Source organism: Sinocyclocheilus anshuiensis, unplaced genomic scaffold (assembly GCF_001515605.1).
Source record: "Sinocyclocheilus anshuiensis isolate Anshui unplaced genomic scaffold, SAMN03320099.WGS_v1.1 scaffold208, whole genome shotgun sequence".
Classification (NCBI taxonomy): Eukaryota; Metazoa; Chordata; class Actinopteri; order Cypriniformes; family Cyprinidae; genus Sinocyclocheilus; species Sinocyclocheilus anshuiensis.
Genome location: NW_015557186.1, coordinates 1,059,403 through 1,077,751, shown reverse-complemented (window position 1 = coordinate 1,077,751; position 18,349 = coordinate 1,059,403). Strand labels below are relative to the sequence as shown.

The 18,349-nt window shown below is 32.2% G+C and overlaps 1 protein-coding gene across 5 annotated transcripts in view; it reads right to left on the bottom strand.

Annotated features, from left to right (window-relative positions):
* Positions 1–16,911, bottom strand: part of LOC107678752 (centrosomal protein of 170 kDa protein B-like) — a 35,798-nt gene extending 18,887 nt beyond the window's left edge. For 2 of the 5 annotated variants that reach the window (XM_016474130.1, XM_016474127.1), the window contains exons 1-6: positions 16,674–16,909; positions 14,242–14,379; positions 12,049–12,138; positions 8,302–8,380; positions 6,871–6,929; positions 5,928–6,066 (exon numbers count right to left, since the gene is read on the bottom strand). In XM_016474130.1, the coding sequence (XP_016329616.1) occupies positions 5,928–6,066; positions 6,871–6,929; positions 8,302–8,380; positions 12,049–12,138; positions 14,242–14,346 (472 nt within the window). In that variant the 5' untranslated portion in view covers positions 14,347–14,379; positions 16,674–16,909. Of the gene's footprint in view, positions 1–5,927; positions 6,067–6,870; positions 6,930–8,301; positions 8,381–12,048; positions 12,139–14,241; positions 14,380–16,673 lie in introns of all 5 variants that reach the window. The other 3 variants (XR_001632965.1, XM_016474131.1, XM_016474128.1) reach the window with 3 other exon arrangements.
* Between the last annotated feature and the right edge of the window lie 1,438 nt (positions 16,912–18,349).

Sequence of the window (18,349 nt, the reverse complement as noted above, 5' to 3'; positions counted from 1 at the left end):
GAGATTACATATTTTATAAATAAAGAAATTAAAAATACATTACAATTAAAATAAAAAATAGAGAAAATAATCAATTAAAAATCAATGTAATACTAGATAAATAAAAATAATACAAATAAATAAAAAAAATCATAAAAATGAATGAAAGTCATTAACCTGATATGACTGCTTTAAAATAAAAAAAATAAAAAAACTATAAAAAGTAAATTACAATTCCAATAATAAAAAAAAATACACAAAATAATAAAAATATGTAAAAAAAAAAAAAAAAATTAATATTAGATTAATAAAATTAAAATTATTAGTAAAATATATTAAAAATCATAAAATAAATAAAAATACTAAAAATAAATTATTAGATGAATAAAACTCGCAAAATAAATAAAAAACATAAAAATAAATTAATGAAATTAACTGGTGAGATTATTTTAGAAATAAATTACAATTAAAAGAAAAACTATACAAAATAATAAATGAAAATGTATTATCAATGTAATACTAGATAAATGAAAATCATACAAATAAATAAAAATCATAAAAATTAATGAAAATCATGAACCTGACATTATATTTAACAAAAACTATAAAATTATTTAAAAATAAATTACAATAAATCAATAAAAATTAACTGGTGAGATTACCTATTTTATAAATAAAGAAATTAAAAATACATTACAATTAAAATAAAAAATAGAGAAAATAATCAATTAAAAATCAATGTAATACTAGATAAATAAAAATAATACAAATAAATAAAAAAAATCATAAAAAATTATTTAAAAATAAATTACAATTACAATAAAAAAAATATACAAAATAATAAAAATATAAATTAATAAATGTAATATTAGATTAATAAAATTATAATTATTATAATTATAATTAGCTAATAATTAATAAAAATCATAAAATAAATAAAAATACTACAAATAAATGATCAGATGAATAAAACTCACAAAATAAATAAAAAAATCATAAAAATAAATTAATGAAATTAACTAGTGACATTACTCATTTTATAAAAAGAAAAACAAATCAATAAATTACTATTCAAATAAAAATAAAAAACTATACAAAATACACTAAAAACCCATTAATCATTTAATTAAAATCATTTAATCATTCAATTAGATGAATAAAAAAAAATCATAAAAATAAAATGAACCGGTGACATTTCTTTAGAAAAATACAAAGAAATAAAAATGTTAAAATACACACACACACAAAAAAAAATTAAATACTAGATAAATAAAAGAAAAAAAAAAAAAAATCAAATAATTAAATAAATAATTACAAACTTCTATTCTCCGTCTATGTTGAAAAACAACCAAACAATTTTTAAACCTTATTCATGTCAGTGCCGGCGAGCACAACAGCTTAATTTAAACTCTCATTCACATTATGCACGTCTGGCCTGAAGCCCCTAGAAAAGCAACAGTAATTTAGCAAATAGCAGACTGGCAGCCGCTGGGTTAATCTACAGCTACTGTCTGTCAGAGATAACCAGTCACGCGGGTTAAAGCAAGCCGCACGGACACTGTTGCCACGACGACACTGTTTAATATCAACAGAGAGAACGATGGAACAAGTTATAATGTTGCACCCTTGTGTCATTCGTGTGTCATTTAACACCACACACACAAACAGCAGAAGCCAAACACTACAGAAGGGTCAAAGACAACTGCGTGCAACAGTTTCTGACTCCAGTGTAAAGAAACTTTAGCATTAAAACGGAGTACAGAAGTAGGAAAAAAGCACTAAAGCATGATTCAATCCCATGAGTCAGTTGGGCAGGACCAGAAACCAGAGGAAGTTCAGGACACTTTCTCATGAAGTCATTCTGAGGATTTGAGGTTTTACTGTTAGCTTTCACAAAAAATTTTTTAAAAACATGTTTATCTACTTCGCCTGGGATTTCCAAAATTTTGTCAGCTGAAATAATACCCCTGAGATCATACGTTACCCTATTAAATTAATGAATTTAACCGGTACTACTTATTTTAGAAATAAAGAAAAAAAAAAAACAGAATAAATAAAAATTAAAATAAAAAAAAAAAACAGAAAAAAAACATACAAAACAAATTAAAAATCAATTTAATAATAATGAACACAAATTATAAAACAAATACATTTTTATTGATACAAATAAATACAAATATAAGTAAACTACATAACATTTATTTATTATTTGAAAAATATGCTGCTACGCCAGGGATTTCCAAATTGTTTTTTGTCAGCTAAAATATTAACCCCGAGCTTTTAAGTTATTATTGCAATAATTTAACAACACATTTGCAAATGTACGGTTCTCTGATGTCGGCTAATGCCGAGACATATAATACATGACATGCAGATAACAAATAAAATATTTAATCTTTTTTTAAGTTAGTGTTTTGTTTTGATTTTTTTTAATGTAAAATTATTTATGTTTTAATTTAATTTTTTAAATAATTTAATTATTACCTTTTCAACAACTCACCAGTGCAATTATAGTTAACTAAAACTGAAACTAACATTGTAAAAATAAACAAAACATATTTCATTACTTATGTTAACTCAAATAAATAAATAAAAAGATTTCAGCTAGGTACCAAGGCAATATTTCTCATAATAATGTAGTTTAACTTTAAATTTGGTAAAATTGAAAACCGAAAATATAACAATAATGTGTATTCAAAATATTAGCTAAAATATTAACTAAAATAACACTGCTACTCACTTGATGTAAAAAAATAAACTAAAACTGAAATATAAAAATTTGTTTAAAAATTAATTACAACTATATAGACATATAGAAAAACAAAAACTACAAAAAATTACATAAAAATTAAATAAAATATACAAATATAAAATAACTAAATTAAAAATAATCTCAAAATATTATTAATAACACTGCAAAATAACTAAAATAACACTGCTATTCACTTGAAGTACCAAAACAACTAAAACTGAAATAAAAAATAATTAAATTAATTAAAACTATATAGACATAGAAAAACAAAAACTACTAAAAATTACATAAAAAAATACAAATATAAAATAACTCAAAATATTATTAATAACAACACTGCAACTCATGAACAACCTTTAGTTCCCTTGTGAACAAAAGTTTGGAAAATTCACATCATCTACAAACACATTCAGAATCTGTTTTCACTGGATGATTCAGGCCTTCCAGTTCATCCAACCGTGAAACATCTCATTTTCCCATGAGCAACATTATCCCTCTTTAAGAGCACTAAACAGATGTTCACTGACGGTTTGGGGTTTGTAGAGGTTTGATCACATCGCTACCTCTCAGTATGAGCACTAGTAATGGTGCTGATTGACTTCGCAAGCTCTTGTGCGCATGAAGACACACGTGAAGTAGGGCTGTCAAAAAAAAAATTCGAATTTCAAATATTCGTCGAATTTAAAATAAAAAGCCACATTCGAATGCAAAAACGTTGCATTAGAATTTTAGGTGTGCGTTAAGGAGGCAGCCTCATCAGCGGCGCACGAGATGCGATGACGATGCAAGTGTCGTTGCATTATAATATTTTTGTTAGTCTATCCAGTTGAAGCCACTAGATGCGGCGCTGCTGCGTTGTTAATTACAAATATTGCGGGAAAAGAGAAAATCAATGCGGAGAAGATCTTGTTTACGTCAAAACTGAAACCAAGCCGTTCACACAGAACGCATATTTTGCGCATTTTCCAGAGGGACATCTATCACCTTTGCACTCGCGTCTCGCACAAAGGAGCCACATGTTTAGAAAGCCATGTAAAATTAATACAAGTTCAACTTTGAAAAAACATATCTCGAGACTTTATGGCGGGTCTCGCGTTTAGCAACTCGTGTTTTCTGTGTGTGATTGGCTTTCCGCCCTTTGTATTAAACTATGCTTACATACATGATGCTGTTTTGTTTATAGTTGGTTAAGCAACTTAATTATAATTGGATTATAAACATTATTTTAAACACTATGCACTTTTTCCCACAGATAGTCATGTTATCTTATGCTTTGAACAAACGTGCATTAGTAATATTTTGTTCGATGCGCCCTCTTGTGGCCTCAGGAGAGAAGCCGAAAGCTTTTCTTCACCCTAACTGAAATTAAGCATTTTAAATTCGAATATAATTCGAATTTTGATAATATTTAAGTACAAAATTCGAATTTAGTTTTTCAGCCATTTTGACAGCTACTAATGTGAAGTAAACAAGTCCACACAGATCAGTTAATTGAAACGAACTGTCCGTAAGAATCAGTTCATTGAAACGAACTGTCCGAAAGAATCAGTTCATTTAAACGAACTGTCCGAAAGAATCAGTTCATTGAAACGAACTGTCCGAAAGAATCACTTCATTGAAACGAACTGTCCGAAAGAATCAGTTAATTGAAACGAACTGTCCGAAAGAATCAGTTCATTGAAACGAACTGTCCGAAAGAATCAGTTCATTGAAACGAACTGTCCGAAAGAATCAGTTCATTGAAAAGGATCGTATTTCCCCGTTTGCCCGAGGCTCTGGATTACAGGTATTAATATTATAAATAATGTTCAGTTTCTCACACAGACGGATCGTTCCGCTTCATAAGATCTCAATATATCGTCAGGAGCCACGGGGATTCATTTTGTGTTCCTTAATATGTTTTTTTATCCTCAGTCATTTAAATGCCAGCAATATTCAAACTAGACCTGCACTTCCTGAAAGAAACAACAGCGCTTGTAAGGTCATTCGGCAACTATGCAAATATTACAAAGATATCGTCAATGTTGGCCAGATTCTGCGTGCTGAACATTTTATCAAAGAAAACCTTTAGTTTCTGAATTATAAAGTTTGCACAAACCTAAGACTGAAATTATCTATAAAACAAACTCTGAATAGTGTTTCACATTGAATTAATTGCAGAAATCTGTGCACCAGACAAAATATGAGGAATTTGCTTTGCAATAATAAAATATTACATTTCATCTGTGGCTTAAAGTCAGGTAAGGTCAGCAAGGCATGGTCTTGTGGAAGTAATGCCAAGAACTAGCTAACAATTAAACTTTTTCTAAAAGAAATAGGTGATACATTCAAGGGTTGCACGCCTTGTTTCTGAAGTCAACATGAAACAACTTTCATAACCTTTTTTTACTTATGTAACGTGACATTTCCAAATAAAACAGGTTATTCAACAACGAAAAAAGCAGAACTTAATTTTGTCCAATAGAGTTTTGGAATGGTGAAAAGTGTCTATTTTACAGATTGTTGAAGTCGTTTCAGAAGTGGAGAAAGTGATTAAATTATGATGAAAAACATGTTCCCGGTCAAAAATGACCAGCTTACAAAAAATTGCTTATAAATTTCTTGTCATGCAATATTACAGAGATTTTGTTAACATTTGTTTGTTTTATTAAATAAATAAAATAAATAGATTACAATAAAAATACAATACAATAAAATGTTAAATTTTCTTTTACATTTTTTTTTTTATGTAATGCATTATAATAATATAAGTCGATTAATTATTACCACCAAATATTGCATTCAATCATTTTATCAACTTGTTTTCTTTCAATTAGTACAATTAGTTGTGCTGTTCAATTAGTTTTCTTTCAAAATTCATTTCGTTTTTGAGTGAACATTGAACTAAATTATCCACAAATAATACTTTTTTACTCAAAAACTGAGATGCATGAGCTCAGACCAGCTCAATCAGTTCCGAAAAGAAATACAAAACCTGCGTGAACTCAAAGAAAACAAGCTGATAAAAAGATTGAATCCAAGATTTGGTGAGGATATAACATAATGAGACATTTTTTAAATTCCGGATATTTTTGACTGGGAACACCAAATTAGGTAAAGGATTTTCAGTCCAGCACAAGAGTTAAAAAAGTGAACACGGTTCATTTTGATTTCATGTTGACTGGAGTGTTTCATAAGTACAGGAGCTTCATGTCACCTGTGATGATTTTCCACTCGCTTTTGTCTGATTTGACACCTAACGCGTCTGAGTTTCGCCGTCTCTCATCCATCTGAATGCGTTTCTTGGTTTCCGGCGTCTCTTGACCCAGCTGAAGTTGACTGGTGTATTTTTCATGCTGAATTCAGAATAAAATATACATTTATATAATCTCTCAACACACATACACACAACTACTGTATCACAAATGCAAAAAAAACAACAACAACCAATGCATCAATAATCAACTCAAACAATTTAGATTATTCTGAGTTATTTACAACTTCATGTCTATAAACGCAAGTATAAATACAAATGCATTTCATCTACCTAAAACAAGTAACGTTAATTTCAAAATAATATTTTAGACAATTTAATAACAACAACAACGATAATACCAGTAATTGTAATAATAATAATATTATTATTATAATACATATTTAACATGAAACATTTTAGTTTAATAATAATAATAATAATAAAAATAAACTGACATTTTAATATTATTATTATTATTAACTAGTATAAATATAATTTATACATTAATTTAGACAATTTAATAATTCTAACAATATTATTAAATAAATGTAATAATACTACTAAAAATAAATAAATTGTCTATATTATTATTATTACTACTATTACACTAGAGATGAAAAATATTTTTACTGAAAAAAAAAATAATGCTTTGACAAAAAGTACTTTGACAAAAATACAAGCAGCACATTTCTGCTTTTGGTAACATTTTACGATAAGGTTAACATGAGTATCAACTATATTAGTTATAACTATATTACAACTTTTGATTTTAATATTTGACCGGCCTGAGCTAACATGAAATAATATTTTATTAACTAACGATAACAAACAGCATAAATAAGCCAGAATATTCCTATGAACGGGCAGGAATACAGAGATGATATGAAATAAGAGTCAAATCTACCTTGAGGGCTTCCTCGGGCACTTTGTGCTGGCTTCTCTCCAGGATGTATATGTGAGAATGTGTGAACGGTCAAGAACAAACACACAAACTATCCCATAATGATCAGAGAGAGAAAACAACAGCAGGACAAAACCTCAAGATCACGACGAGTCGCAGTCAAATTGCTTGCAGCATCGTTTCTATCGAGCTGAGCACAACACTGTCCCGAAGCACACTTCTGGGCAAATCTGTCTCATAAATAGTTTTCGACCGATATATCGCCAAAGCCGATATATCGGCCGATATTTGGCATTTTTTCAAATATCGGCATCGAGCCATATATCGGCCGATATTTGGCATTTTTCAAATATCGGCATCGACCCATATATCGGCCGATATTTGGCATTTTTCAAATATCGGCATCGGCCGATATATCGGTCGATATTTGGCATTTTTCAAATATATGCATTGGCCGATGCGTTCAAGGCGGGACTTTTATTTTGATGGCGCACCGGACTTTTATTTGGCGCACACAGTGCTCACATTCTCCCTCTTGTTCGTTGTCGTCGTTCAGTTCTGTCTAATACGGATAGAAGTCTATCTAATAATCAGATAGAACTGGACTTAAACAAAGGAATTAAATGTATACAAAAAGTATTATAACGATTGCTTTTATATTATTAGTAATAGAAAGGCAAACATTATAATACTTTCTCGTTTGCCGTCAGCATTCAGCAACTATGCATTTACATAATTTAAACAAATCTTTGAATGGCTAATTAAAATTTAATTTCACAAACCTTGCAAACTTAGTCGAATCCAGTTGTGAGATCTTGTGAAGTGTGCATGTGACATGCATGATCGTGTGTTCTCTGCGTGACTTTCGGTCCGTGCGAATTGAATGCTTTAAACATTAAATTCGTGATTTCAAATTATGCTGCGCTTTATGCATTTGCCCACTGTCATATTCATGTCATTTTCACTGTGTGCTGTATGTAAAATGAGTGTTACCTTGGCTTTATATTAAAAAATATTATTAATGCACACAAACTTCCCAGAATACGGAGTGCTCTGTTTGTTACGGTTTACTTCCTTTTTAATTATATTTTTATTAAATATTTATTTATTTGTGGAAAATACTTTGTCATCGAAAGTATAAGTATGTTTATTTTACACATTTATTTTTTAATCCATTTTCAAATGATTTCAAATTTCTTTTAATTAAAATTAATACAATTATATCGGCCACCCTGCTTTCCAAGATATCGGCATCGGCTGTCAAAAAACCAATATCGGTCGACCACTACTCATAAACAAGAAAACTGCTTTTCTGGTCATTATCAAATGGTTTTTGTGCAAGGTTACTCATTTTCACGGCAGGTTTAGAGAGCAAAATCTAAAGGCCTGAGTCAAACCACACTGGACGCACAAGCCTGTTATGAGGAAGGATATCGTATCCGAAGCGAATGACATCTGATAACTTCAGGGTGATGTAGGTCTGATCGGGGATGCGAAGGTCATTCACGAAGGTCTGGCAATGAAAACAAGGGTTTGTCAATGTTAAACGCTTGATATTTCGATATAAAGACAATAGTGACTATACAATATACACTACCGGTCAAAAGTCTGGGATCGGAACGATTTTTTATGTTTCTTACAGGAGTGTCTTCTGCTCATCAAGGCTGCATTTATTTGATCAAAAATATATTTTTGTGAAATATTATTATGATGCAAAATAACGTTTTTCTATCTTAATATATATTAAACTGTAATTTATTTCTGTGATGCGCAGCTGTATTTTCAGCATCATTACTCCAGTCTTCAGTGTCACATGATCTTCAGAAATCATTCTAATATGCTGATTTATTATCAGTGCTGGAAACAGTTTTTTTGGAACCTGTGATACTTTTTTTTCAGGATTCTTTGATGAATAAAAAGTTAAAAAGAAGAGCAATTATTTAAAATAGAAATCTTTTCTAACAATATACACTACAGTTCAAAAGTTTGGGGTCAGTAAATTTGTATTCTTTCTTTTTTTGAAAGAACTTAAAACTTTTATTCAGCAAGGATGTGTTAAATTGTTAAGTGATAGCAAAGATTTATATTTTTAGAAAATATTTATATTTTGAATAAATGCTGTTCTTTTAAACTTTTTATTCATCAAAGACTCCTGAAAAAAGTTCAGTTTGCAAAAAAATATTTGGCAGCACAAATGTTGATAATTCTAATAATAAATCAGCATATTAGAATGATTTCTGAAGGATCATGTGACACTTTATACTGGAGTAATGATGCTGAAAATTCAGCTTTGATCACAGAAATAAATTATATTTTAAAGGATATTAAAATAGAAACCATTATTTTATATTGTAATAACATTTTGCAAGATTACTGTTTTTTTTCTGTATTTTTGATCAAATAAATGCAGCCTTGATGAGCATAAGAGACTTCTTTAAAAAACAATACAAGTCTTACTGATCCCAAACTTTTGACCGATAGTGTACATTTTTATTAAAAAAAAAAAGGTTTTCAAACTGAACAGTCAAAGTCTTTCGACATGTTAGTTAGAGGAGATATTTTGGCTATATCACACTCAAGGGGCTCAAGACTCAGTTTTCTCACACTTTGTTAATTATGTTGCAGTGCAAAGCACTCAAAGCTCACTTTATTTTCATGTTTGCATTCCCAGTGCAAAGCAATTTGAATTAGGAGACAAAAGTCTGCAGTGTGTGGTTTTACACGTTCATTCTTGCAAACAATGTGGGAAAGCATTTATCATATTGTAGTTTGCTATCACTATTATTTTACAAAGTTGTTCTTATGCAGCAACAATGCATGATGTTTTTCAAATTGTAGTTTGGAAATCATACTAAAAAAGGATTCAGCTGTCTTAACCGTGGCTTGTGTACTGCAAACATATACCAGCTTAATCACTGTGTCTGTCATGTTCCCCTTTCGGGCTCTGTCTTTACATTTATTTTGAAAGCTGACGCTCGCGATTATGGTAAGGGGCGTTACATTTCCGACGAGTGCTTGCGGTGTTCGGCCAATCACAATGCACTGGGTCAGCTGGCCAATCAGAGCAGACTGTGCTTGTCGGAAGGAGGGACTTTGTAGAAAACGAAGCGTTTGAGAGAGGCGGGGCATAGAGGACCTACAATAATGTACAGTATTTGAAAAATAATGTGTTTTTTGAACATTAAAGCATGTCAACATATTCTGTTACACCAAATACACAAAATAATGATCTTTAAAAAAGCATCATATGACCCCTTTAAACTCTCATGCATCCTCTGCATGTTTTACAAGAGCTTTAGTTAATGCATCAAAATTGTTAATGGAATTTTGACAAACAGTCTGATAATAGCAGACAAATAGCAGAAAGTGAAGGGCTTGCAAAACATGCAGAGGACGCATGAGAGCTGCTGTTTTGATGTGATTTTACACATTTGTTTTTACGATGCAGCAATGCAAGATGCATTTCAAATGGTAGCACTATTTGACAAAATTGCATTAATAATTTTAACCAAATCGAGCAGTCGTGTATAAAATCTATATATGCACTTGTGAATGCATACACTAAAACATGCAGAGAACACATGAGAGCTGCTATAACACTTTTTTTTCCCCCTAACACAGCAGAAATGCATGGTTTTCAAATTGTATTTCATATCACACTATTTGATAAAATTGCATTAATAATTTTAACTAAATCGAGCAGCCCTTTAGGTCCATTTTTGCATTTGTGCATGCAGAAACTTAAAGAGTAAAAAATGCAATGTGAGATGTTTTTCAAACTCTAGTTTGTAAATAACACTATTTGTCAAAATTGCACTAATTTTAACCCAAATCAAGCTGCCTTATATAAAATACACATTTGCATTTGTGCATGCAGAAACAGAAACGCTTGTAAAACATGCATGAGAGCTGCTGTTGCAATATGATTTTACACATTTGTTCTCACACATCAAATGCATGTTTTTCAAATTGTAGTTTGTAAATCACGCTGTTTGTCAAAATTGCATTAATAACTTTAACCAATTCAAGCAATCTTGCATAAATCCCATACCTGCATTTGTGAATGCATGCACTAAAAGCTCTTGTAAAACATGCAGAGGACGCATCAGATCTGATTTTAAGCAAAATAATTCTAACCAAATAGAGCAGTCGTGTATAAAATCCATATTTGCATTTGTGCATGCAGAATCTGCAGCGCTTGAAGATTAAAACATTCAAATTGTAGTTTGTAAGACATACTATTTGTCAAAATTGCATTAATAATTTTAACCAAATTAAGCAGCTGTATAAAAAGAAATCTATACGTGCATTTGTGAATGCATAATCAAAAGTTCTTGTAAAACATGCAGAGAACACATTGCTGCTGTGAGAAAAGTAGTAAAATTACATTGTAATAGCAGCTCTCATGAGTGAGATGTTTTTCAATTTATAGTTTGTAAATCACACTACTTGACAAAATTGCATTCATAACTTTAACCATATCAAGCAGCCCTATATAAAATCCATATTTGCATTTGTTCATGCAGAAACTCCATCGCTTGAAGAGTAAAACATGCATTGCGAGATGTTTGTAAATCACATTATGTCAAAAATGCACAACATGCACAGGACGCATGAGAGCTGCTGTACAATGTGATTTTACACATTTGTTTGTATGCAGCAGCAATGCAAGGTGCATTTCAAACTGTAGTTCAAATCACACTATTTGTGACCCTGGAGCACAAAAGCAGTCTTAAGTCGCTGGGGTATATTTGTAGCAATAGCCAACAATACATTGTATGGGTCAAAATTATAGATTTTTCTTTTATGCCAAAAATCATTAGGATATTAAGTAAAGATCATGTTCCATGAAGATATTTTGTAAATTACCTACTGTAAATATATAAAAACTTAATTTTTGATTAGTAATATGCATTGCTAAGAACTTCATTTGAACAACTTTAAAGATGATTTTCTCAATATTTAGATTTTTTTGCACCCTCAGATTCCAGATTTTCAAATAGTTGTATCTCGAAAAATGGACCCTTATGACTGGTTTTGTGGTCCAGGGTCACATTTGACAAAATTGCATTAATAATTTCAACCCAATCAAGCTGCCCTATATAAAACCTATATTTGCTTTTGTGCATGCATAAACTGCAAAAGCACTTTTAAAACATGCAGAGGAGCCAGTGAACTGACCCCGTTGAGGCTGCCCAAGTCTTTGACTAGGTGCTCATCTGCAGACGCGTCGTAGTTGATCACGGCATGTTGTTTGTCCACGCTGCGAGACTGCGAAGGTGCAAAAAACAGAAAGCAGCTTATCATAAAATAACACTACAAAGGGCCAGACAACAAGCTTTAGTGATAAAACGTCTGTTGCGATCTTTACACAGCGGGACAGAGGGCTTTAAAAGAGCCTGTCTGCAGCTCTCAGAACAAAGCCACGGCCAAAGAGTGTGACCACAAAATATCATCAGCGTAGAAGAGCAGAAAACACTCTATTCCATGGAGAAAACCCTATCAGTAAGCTTGGAGACAAACATTTACATTTGGCCACAGGAAGGCACAATTACCCAGCATTATCAGAGTCAGCCGTCTTCATGCATCAAAGCAGATCGGCCCACATTTATTTACAGCCTCATCAGTGGTCATTGTTCAGAGTCGCTGGGACTTCATTGCAATCTGAAGTAGTGAATTTAACCAAACTTAATCCGAGATTTGTGTTCAATATTTACATGCATGTTGGATATGCATCATATGAATTTAAGTACAGTGTTTATTTATACATTTAAGTTGCATGCATCACGTCATTGCATAACATTTTTGAGTCATAATGACGTGGTTGAACATACTCCAGATCTGGCGGCTGGTGAGGAATGCGATTCATGAGCGGAGAGGGAGAGGCCGAGGTTTGGATGCATTCAGCGTGTATGAATAGACAGCAAACCGCTGCGGTGAGAGGGCCGAGCTAAACTAACCGCAGATGAACAGAACCGTATAAACAAGAGTCAAAACGCTGCATTCTAGTGTCAGCAGAACAACAGACTGTTTAAGAGACAGAAATCGACCTTCTGCTGAAGCTTCATCCCTCCTGTTGCTCAGACTTTACAGCGTGTGCCATACGAGCGAACGGGAGATTATTTGAGGTGTTATTTTAGTATTTTATTTGTGTTTTTCATTCATATATTTCCAGTTTTTGTTTTAATTTTAGTTAAACTTTTAGTAGTTTTGTAGTGTTTTTGACATTTTTATTACTTTTAAACATGTTTAAATAAGCCTATATAGTTTTTATTATTTTATTTAAGTTTTAGTTATTTTAAGTTCAACTAAATGAAAATGAGAAATATTGCTTTGGCAACTAGCTGAAGTCAAAGAAGTTTAGTATTTTATTTCAGTTAAAATGTTATTTATTTCAAGTTAATAAAATATGTACTTTAAGGTTTAAGTTTTAGTTAACTGTAATGAACCTACTTTTTTAAAATGATTTTTATGGTTTAAGTTTTAGTTTACTATAATAGCTCTACTTTTTATGGTTTTAGTTTACTATAATAGCTCTACTTTTTATGGTTTTAGTTTACTATAATAACCATTTTTTTATTTTTTATTATGGTTTTAGTTTACTATAATAACTCTACTTTTTTTTTAAATGATTTTTTTTGTTTTCGTTTAAGTTTTAGTTTACTATAATAACCATTTTTTTATTTTTTATTATGGTTTTAGTTTACTATAATAACTCTACTTTTTTTTTTTAAATGATTTTTTTTGTTTTTGTTTAAGTTTTAGTTTGCTTTAATAACCCTACTTTAATTTTCTTTTTTTATGGTTTTAGTTTGCTATAATAATCCTACTTTTTAAAAACATTTTTTTTAATAGTTTTAGTTTACTATAATAAATCCTACTTTTTATGGTTTTAGTTTACAATAACTTTTTTTAATGATTTATTTATTTTGGTTTAAGTTTTATTTTGCTTTAATAACCCTACTTTAATTTTCTTTTTTTATGGGTTTGGTTTACTATAATAACCCTACTTTTTAAAACGTTTGTATTAGTCTTAGTTTTTGTTTCCTACAATAACCTAATGCTTAAATGGACATAATTCTCACATAATACTTTGCAAAGCATTTTGTTTTTAATTTAAAGAAACTGCTAGATTCAGCAGCAACATGAAATAAAACGTGTGAATCACCGATAATCCCGTCTGAGAGCGTCTAAAAAGAGAAAAGCCCCATTTGACAGCAAATATAACAGATCGCATCAGTGTACATGAACAGAGCTCGTTTCATAATCGATAACCTTTGCAACAATGACACTGTTATTGCAAAATTGACTGTTAATGGTATAAACTTGCCCAATTATGAAATGAATCAATATCTGAATCAATTAATGTCTGACCTGTAGCATGAGTTCACAGTCCTCTCTGCCCACAAAGATCATCTCACGGGGCAAACGGTGGCGCGTGCCGGAGCTGCTCACCAGGAACCACGACGTCACGCTCATCTTCAGACCGCTCCTCAAAACCCCCTCAACATCCTGCAGGAGGAACATCACGACACAGACACGTGAAAACACACAGACCTTCACTACAGCTGCCGTAAAGTCCTTATGCGTCACCTACAACCCTTTCATAAGTCTTGTATAATATATTACACATACCATATGTGACCCTAGACCTCAAAACCAGTCATAAGGGTCAATTTTTTGAAATTGAGATTTATACGTCATCTGAAAGCTGAATAAATAAGCTTTTCATTGATGTATGGTTTGTTAGGATCGGAAAATCTGGAATCTGAGGGTGCAAAAAAATCTAAATATTGAGAAAATCATCTTTAAAGTTGTCCGAATTAAGTTCTTAGCAATGCATATTACTAATCAAAAATTAAGTTTTGATATATTTATGGTAGGAAATTTACTAAATATCTTCATGGAACATGATCTTTACTTAATATCCTAATGACTTTTGGCATAAAAGAAAAATCGATAATTTTGACCCATACAATGTATTGTTGGCTATTGCTACAAATATACCCCAGCGACTTAAGACTGCTTTTGTGCTCCAGGGTCACATATTTATAATGAGACACATTGAATATTTGTACTTCTATTTTGACCACAAAAAAAGGTTAAAAGGTGATTAAAAGTCGAGTTGAAGTTTCATAAAGTGATGCATTTCAAAATAAAACATCGCTTCAATGAGGGGGGAAAAAAAGCATTATTTTATCCATTAGGAATTGATTGGATGGTGAAATGTCAATATTCAATACCTGAATGTGAGTTTGATAAAACATTTGTCCATTAGTTAAAGGAGTAGCTCACTTGCAGAATTAAAATTTCCTCACTCCCATGTCATCCAAGACGTTCATGTCTCTGTCTTCAGTCGCAAAGAAATTAAGGTTTTTGAGGAAAACATTCCAGGATTTTTCTCCATGTAATGGACTTCAATGGGGACCAACGGGTTGAAGGTCCAAATCACAGTTTCAGTGCACTACAGGATCCCAGCCGAGGAATAAGGCTCTTATCTAGCATCATTTTCTTAAGAAAATAAAAAATGTACATACTTTTTAACCACAAATGCTGGCCTTGCACTAGCTGGACTTCACGCATGACGTAGTCACGTTGGAAAGGTAATGCGTCATGCGTGAAGTCGAGCATTTGTGGTTAAACAGTATATAAATGTTTATTTTTTTTAAGAAAATGAGCGATGGTTACACTAGATAAGAACCTTATTCCTCGGCTGGGATCGTGTCGAGCTCTTTGAAGCTGCACTGAAACTGTGACTTGGACCTTCAACCCGTTGTTCCCCATTGAAGTCCACTATATGGAGAAAAATCCTGGAATGCTTTCCTCAAAAACCTTCATTTCTTTGCAACTGAAGACAGAGAGACATGGACATCTTAGATGGCATGGGGGTGAGGAAATGAACTACTCCTTTAAGATATTATCTAATAGTCTGCGTAACTTAATTGACGTCAATAGAAAAGGTTAAGTCAATTTGAAATGATGAGAAACACACACTAGCACCTACAATCTAATTAAACGAATGAATCAGAAATATTCTAGTTTTTCAGGTCAGTTATAAATATGAGCGAATGCGTGTCATTGACCATGTGAACATAAGCTATAATCAATGTCAAAGTGAAATGATCCTGGTGAAGCTCTCAAGGTAAAGTCGTTGTATTATTCAGTGTATTCTTTTAGGTTTTGGCATCTTTAACACTGAATTCATCTGGACAAAGTTCGAGTCCAGACATTAAACTCTGAGACTCTACAGGTGTAAATCAAACTCTATCAGAGCAGCAGAGTCTGAATTAAATCCCATTAGCGACTTACAGCTCAAAACAAACCTGTAAATCAGCATTCATTAACAACAAACTCAGAGTTCACTAACTAGATGCGGACTTCCAGACGCAGGTATGGTAAGGTATTCCAGTTGCCAGGTATTCACAACAAAAACCCGCACAAAGTTGCTACCCAAAACTAGCCCAATTGCGTTTCGGGGGGTTCCACCGGTACAAATCGCGTTCCGGGGGTAAAATACACGTTTCTGTCAGGGTTCCCCTGATAATATTCGCATTCCAGGGACTAAATTTCACGTTATTTGTGGTTTAAAAACAACCCGCGGCAACAGTGTTAAAGTAGCCCGAAAACCGCGGACCTGGCAACCCTGATCCAAACCCTCACAGCCGATATTCCCGGTTCTTGAGGCACATCTGTAACATGACAGCGCGAATAAAGCCTTTCAGACACATAAAACGCTGTTAAAACACATAAAAGAGGCTTTCTCGCGGCAGAAGAGCAATGTTTGTCCAGCTCAAGCAGTCACTCACTCGTTCAGCGCACCTTCAGTGAAGCTCCGGGCGGATGAAGCTCAACAGGAAGTTTATTCCTGACATTCCCGAACTCCGACACACTTTAAAGTGTTCAAACGCGGGTTGAATGCGTCTCCAGGCGCCGTTAGAGGAAGCGAAACCACATAGGCTCGGTTCGGTGCTGCTGGTCCCGGTGGACAGAGAGCTTTATTCGCCCTGAGCGCGACGCGCCGTCGGAGTACGTCAGGCCGGTGCGTGAGTGACGTCATGACGCAGCGCCTCCACCTGAAACTACAGCCAGATAAACAAGATCCACACCGAACACCTTTAATTACCGCTTATGGTTGTTATTATTATGTGATCTGTTTATTTTTTTTTCCATTTATTTATTTATAATGTAATTGTTTGTTGTTGTTGTTTTATTTTATATATATTTATTATTATTATTATTATTTTCTCTCTCTCGCTTCTGAATTTTAATGGCTATGTATTGTTTGGCCGTCCTTGAACCCCTGGCTCTTTTCCTTTCCATATGTTTTTTCACTTTTGTATTCCTTAAGCAAGTGTTTAATAAAAAAAAAATGTAATTAATAAAAAAAAAAAAAACTTTTAATTACCGGATTACAAAATAAAAGCCCGTCTATCCTTCAAATGCATATGCTGCATATTGAGATTAATGCGGTTTTCTATAAATGAAGTCACCACAAATAGTATTTGGGCATTTGAAATGTGTGGATGTCATTGCACTAGATATATAAAATAAGTGAAAAAGATTCGTTTAAAAAGTAGAGTAAATAAATGCATTTAGTTTATTGATGTAAAATGTTTCAGGTGGTGCTTTAACGTTGATTTTGAGGTATTCAGGACATATACAATACTCCAAATATACTATAAATGAGTCATCATAATAATAACCGACTGTAAACTGAGTATGATCGAGGCGTCCGCTGGATGGCGCTGTTCTGCAGAGGAAGCGTGTTTGATGATGAAGGACAGAACCAAAACAAAACAGTACTGTGGTAAAGCATACTTTACTGACCTCAAGATGAGCTAAAACAAGACATTCCTCAACAGCTGTGTTTCATTGAAGAAGCAGGAGTCCTGTCCTCCAGGAAAACCTGTAGCCTATTATATGAGGGCATTTTGTGATTTCTAGACCTGGAAAACTCGTGTAAATTAATAAAACCTTCAAATTGAGAGAGTAGAATTTAGTAGAGATGCTATGACATGTAAATGTGATTCATCACTGTTCAAAAGTTTGGGATAAGTACGATTTAAAGAAAGAAAGATAAGCATACTTTTAATCAGCAAGGATGCATTAAATTGATCAAAAGTGCCAGTAAAGACATTTAGAATGTTACAGAAGATTTCTATTTTAGATAAATGCTGTTCTTTTGAACTTTCTGTTCATCTGTGAACCCTGAAAAATAAAATGCATCAGCTTCCACAAAAATATTTGATGTTTTCAACATTGATAATAATCAGAAATGTTCCTTTTGCATATTATACTGATTTCTGAAGATCATGTGACACTGAAGATTAGAGTAATGATGTTGAAAATACAGCTGCGCATCACAGAAATAAATTACAGTTTAACACATATTCACATAGAAAACAGATATTTGAAATAGTAATAATATTTCGTAATTTTTTACAGTTTTTACTATATTTTTTATCAAATAAATGCAGCCTTG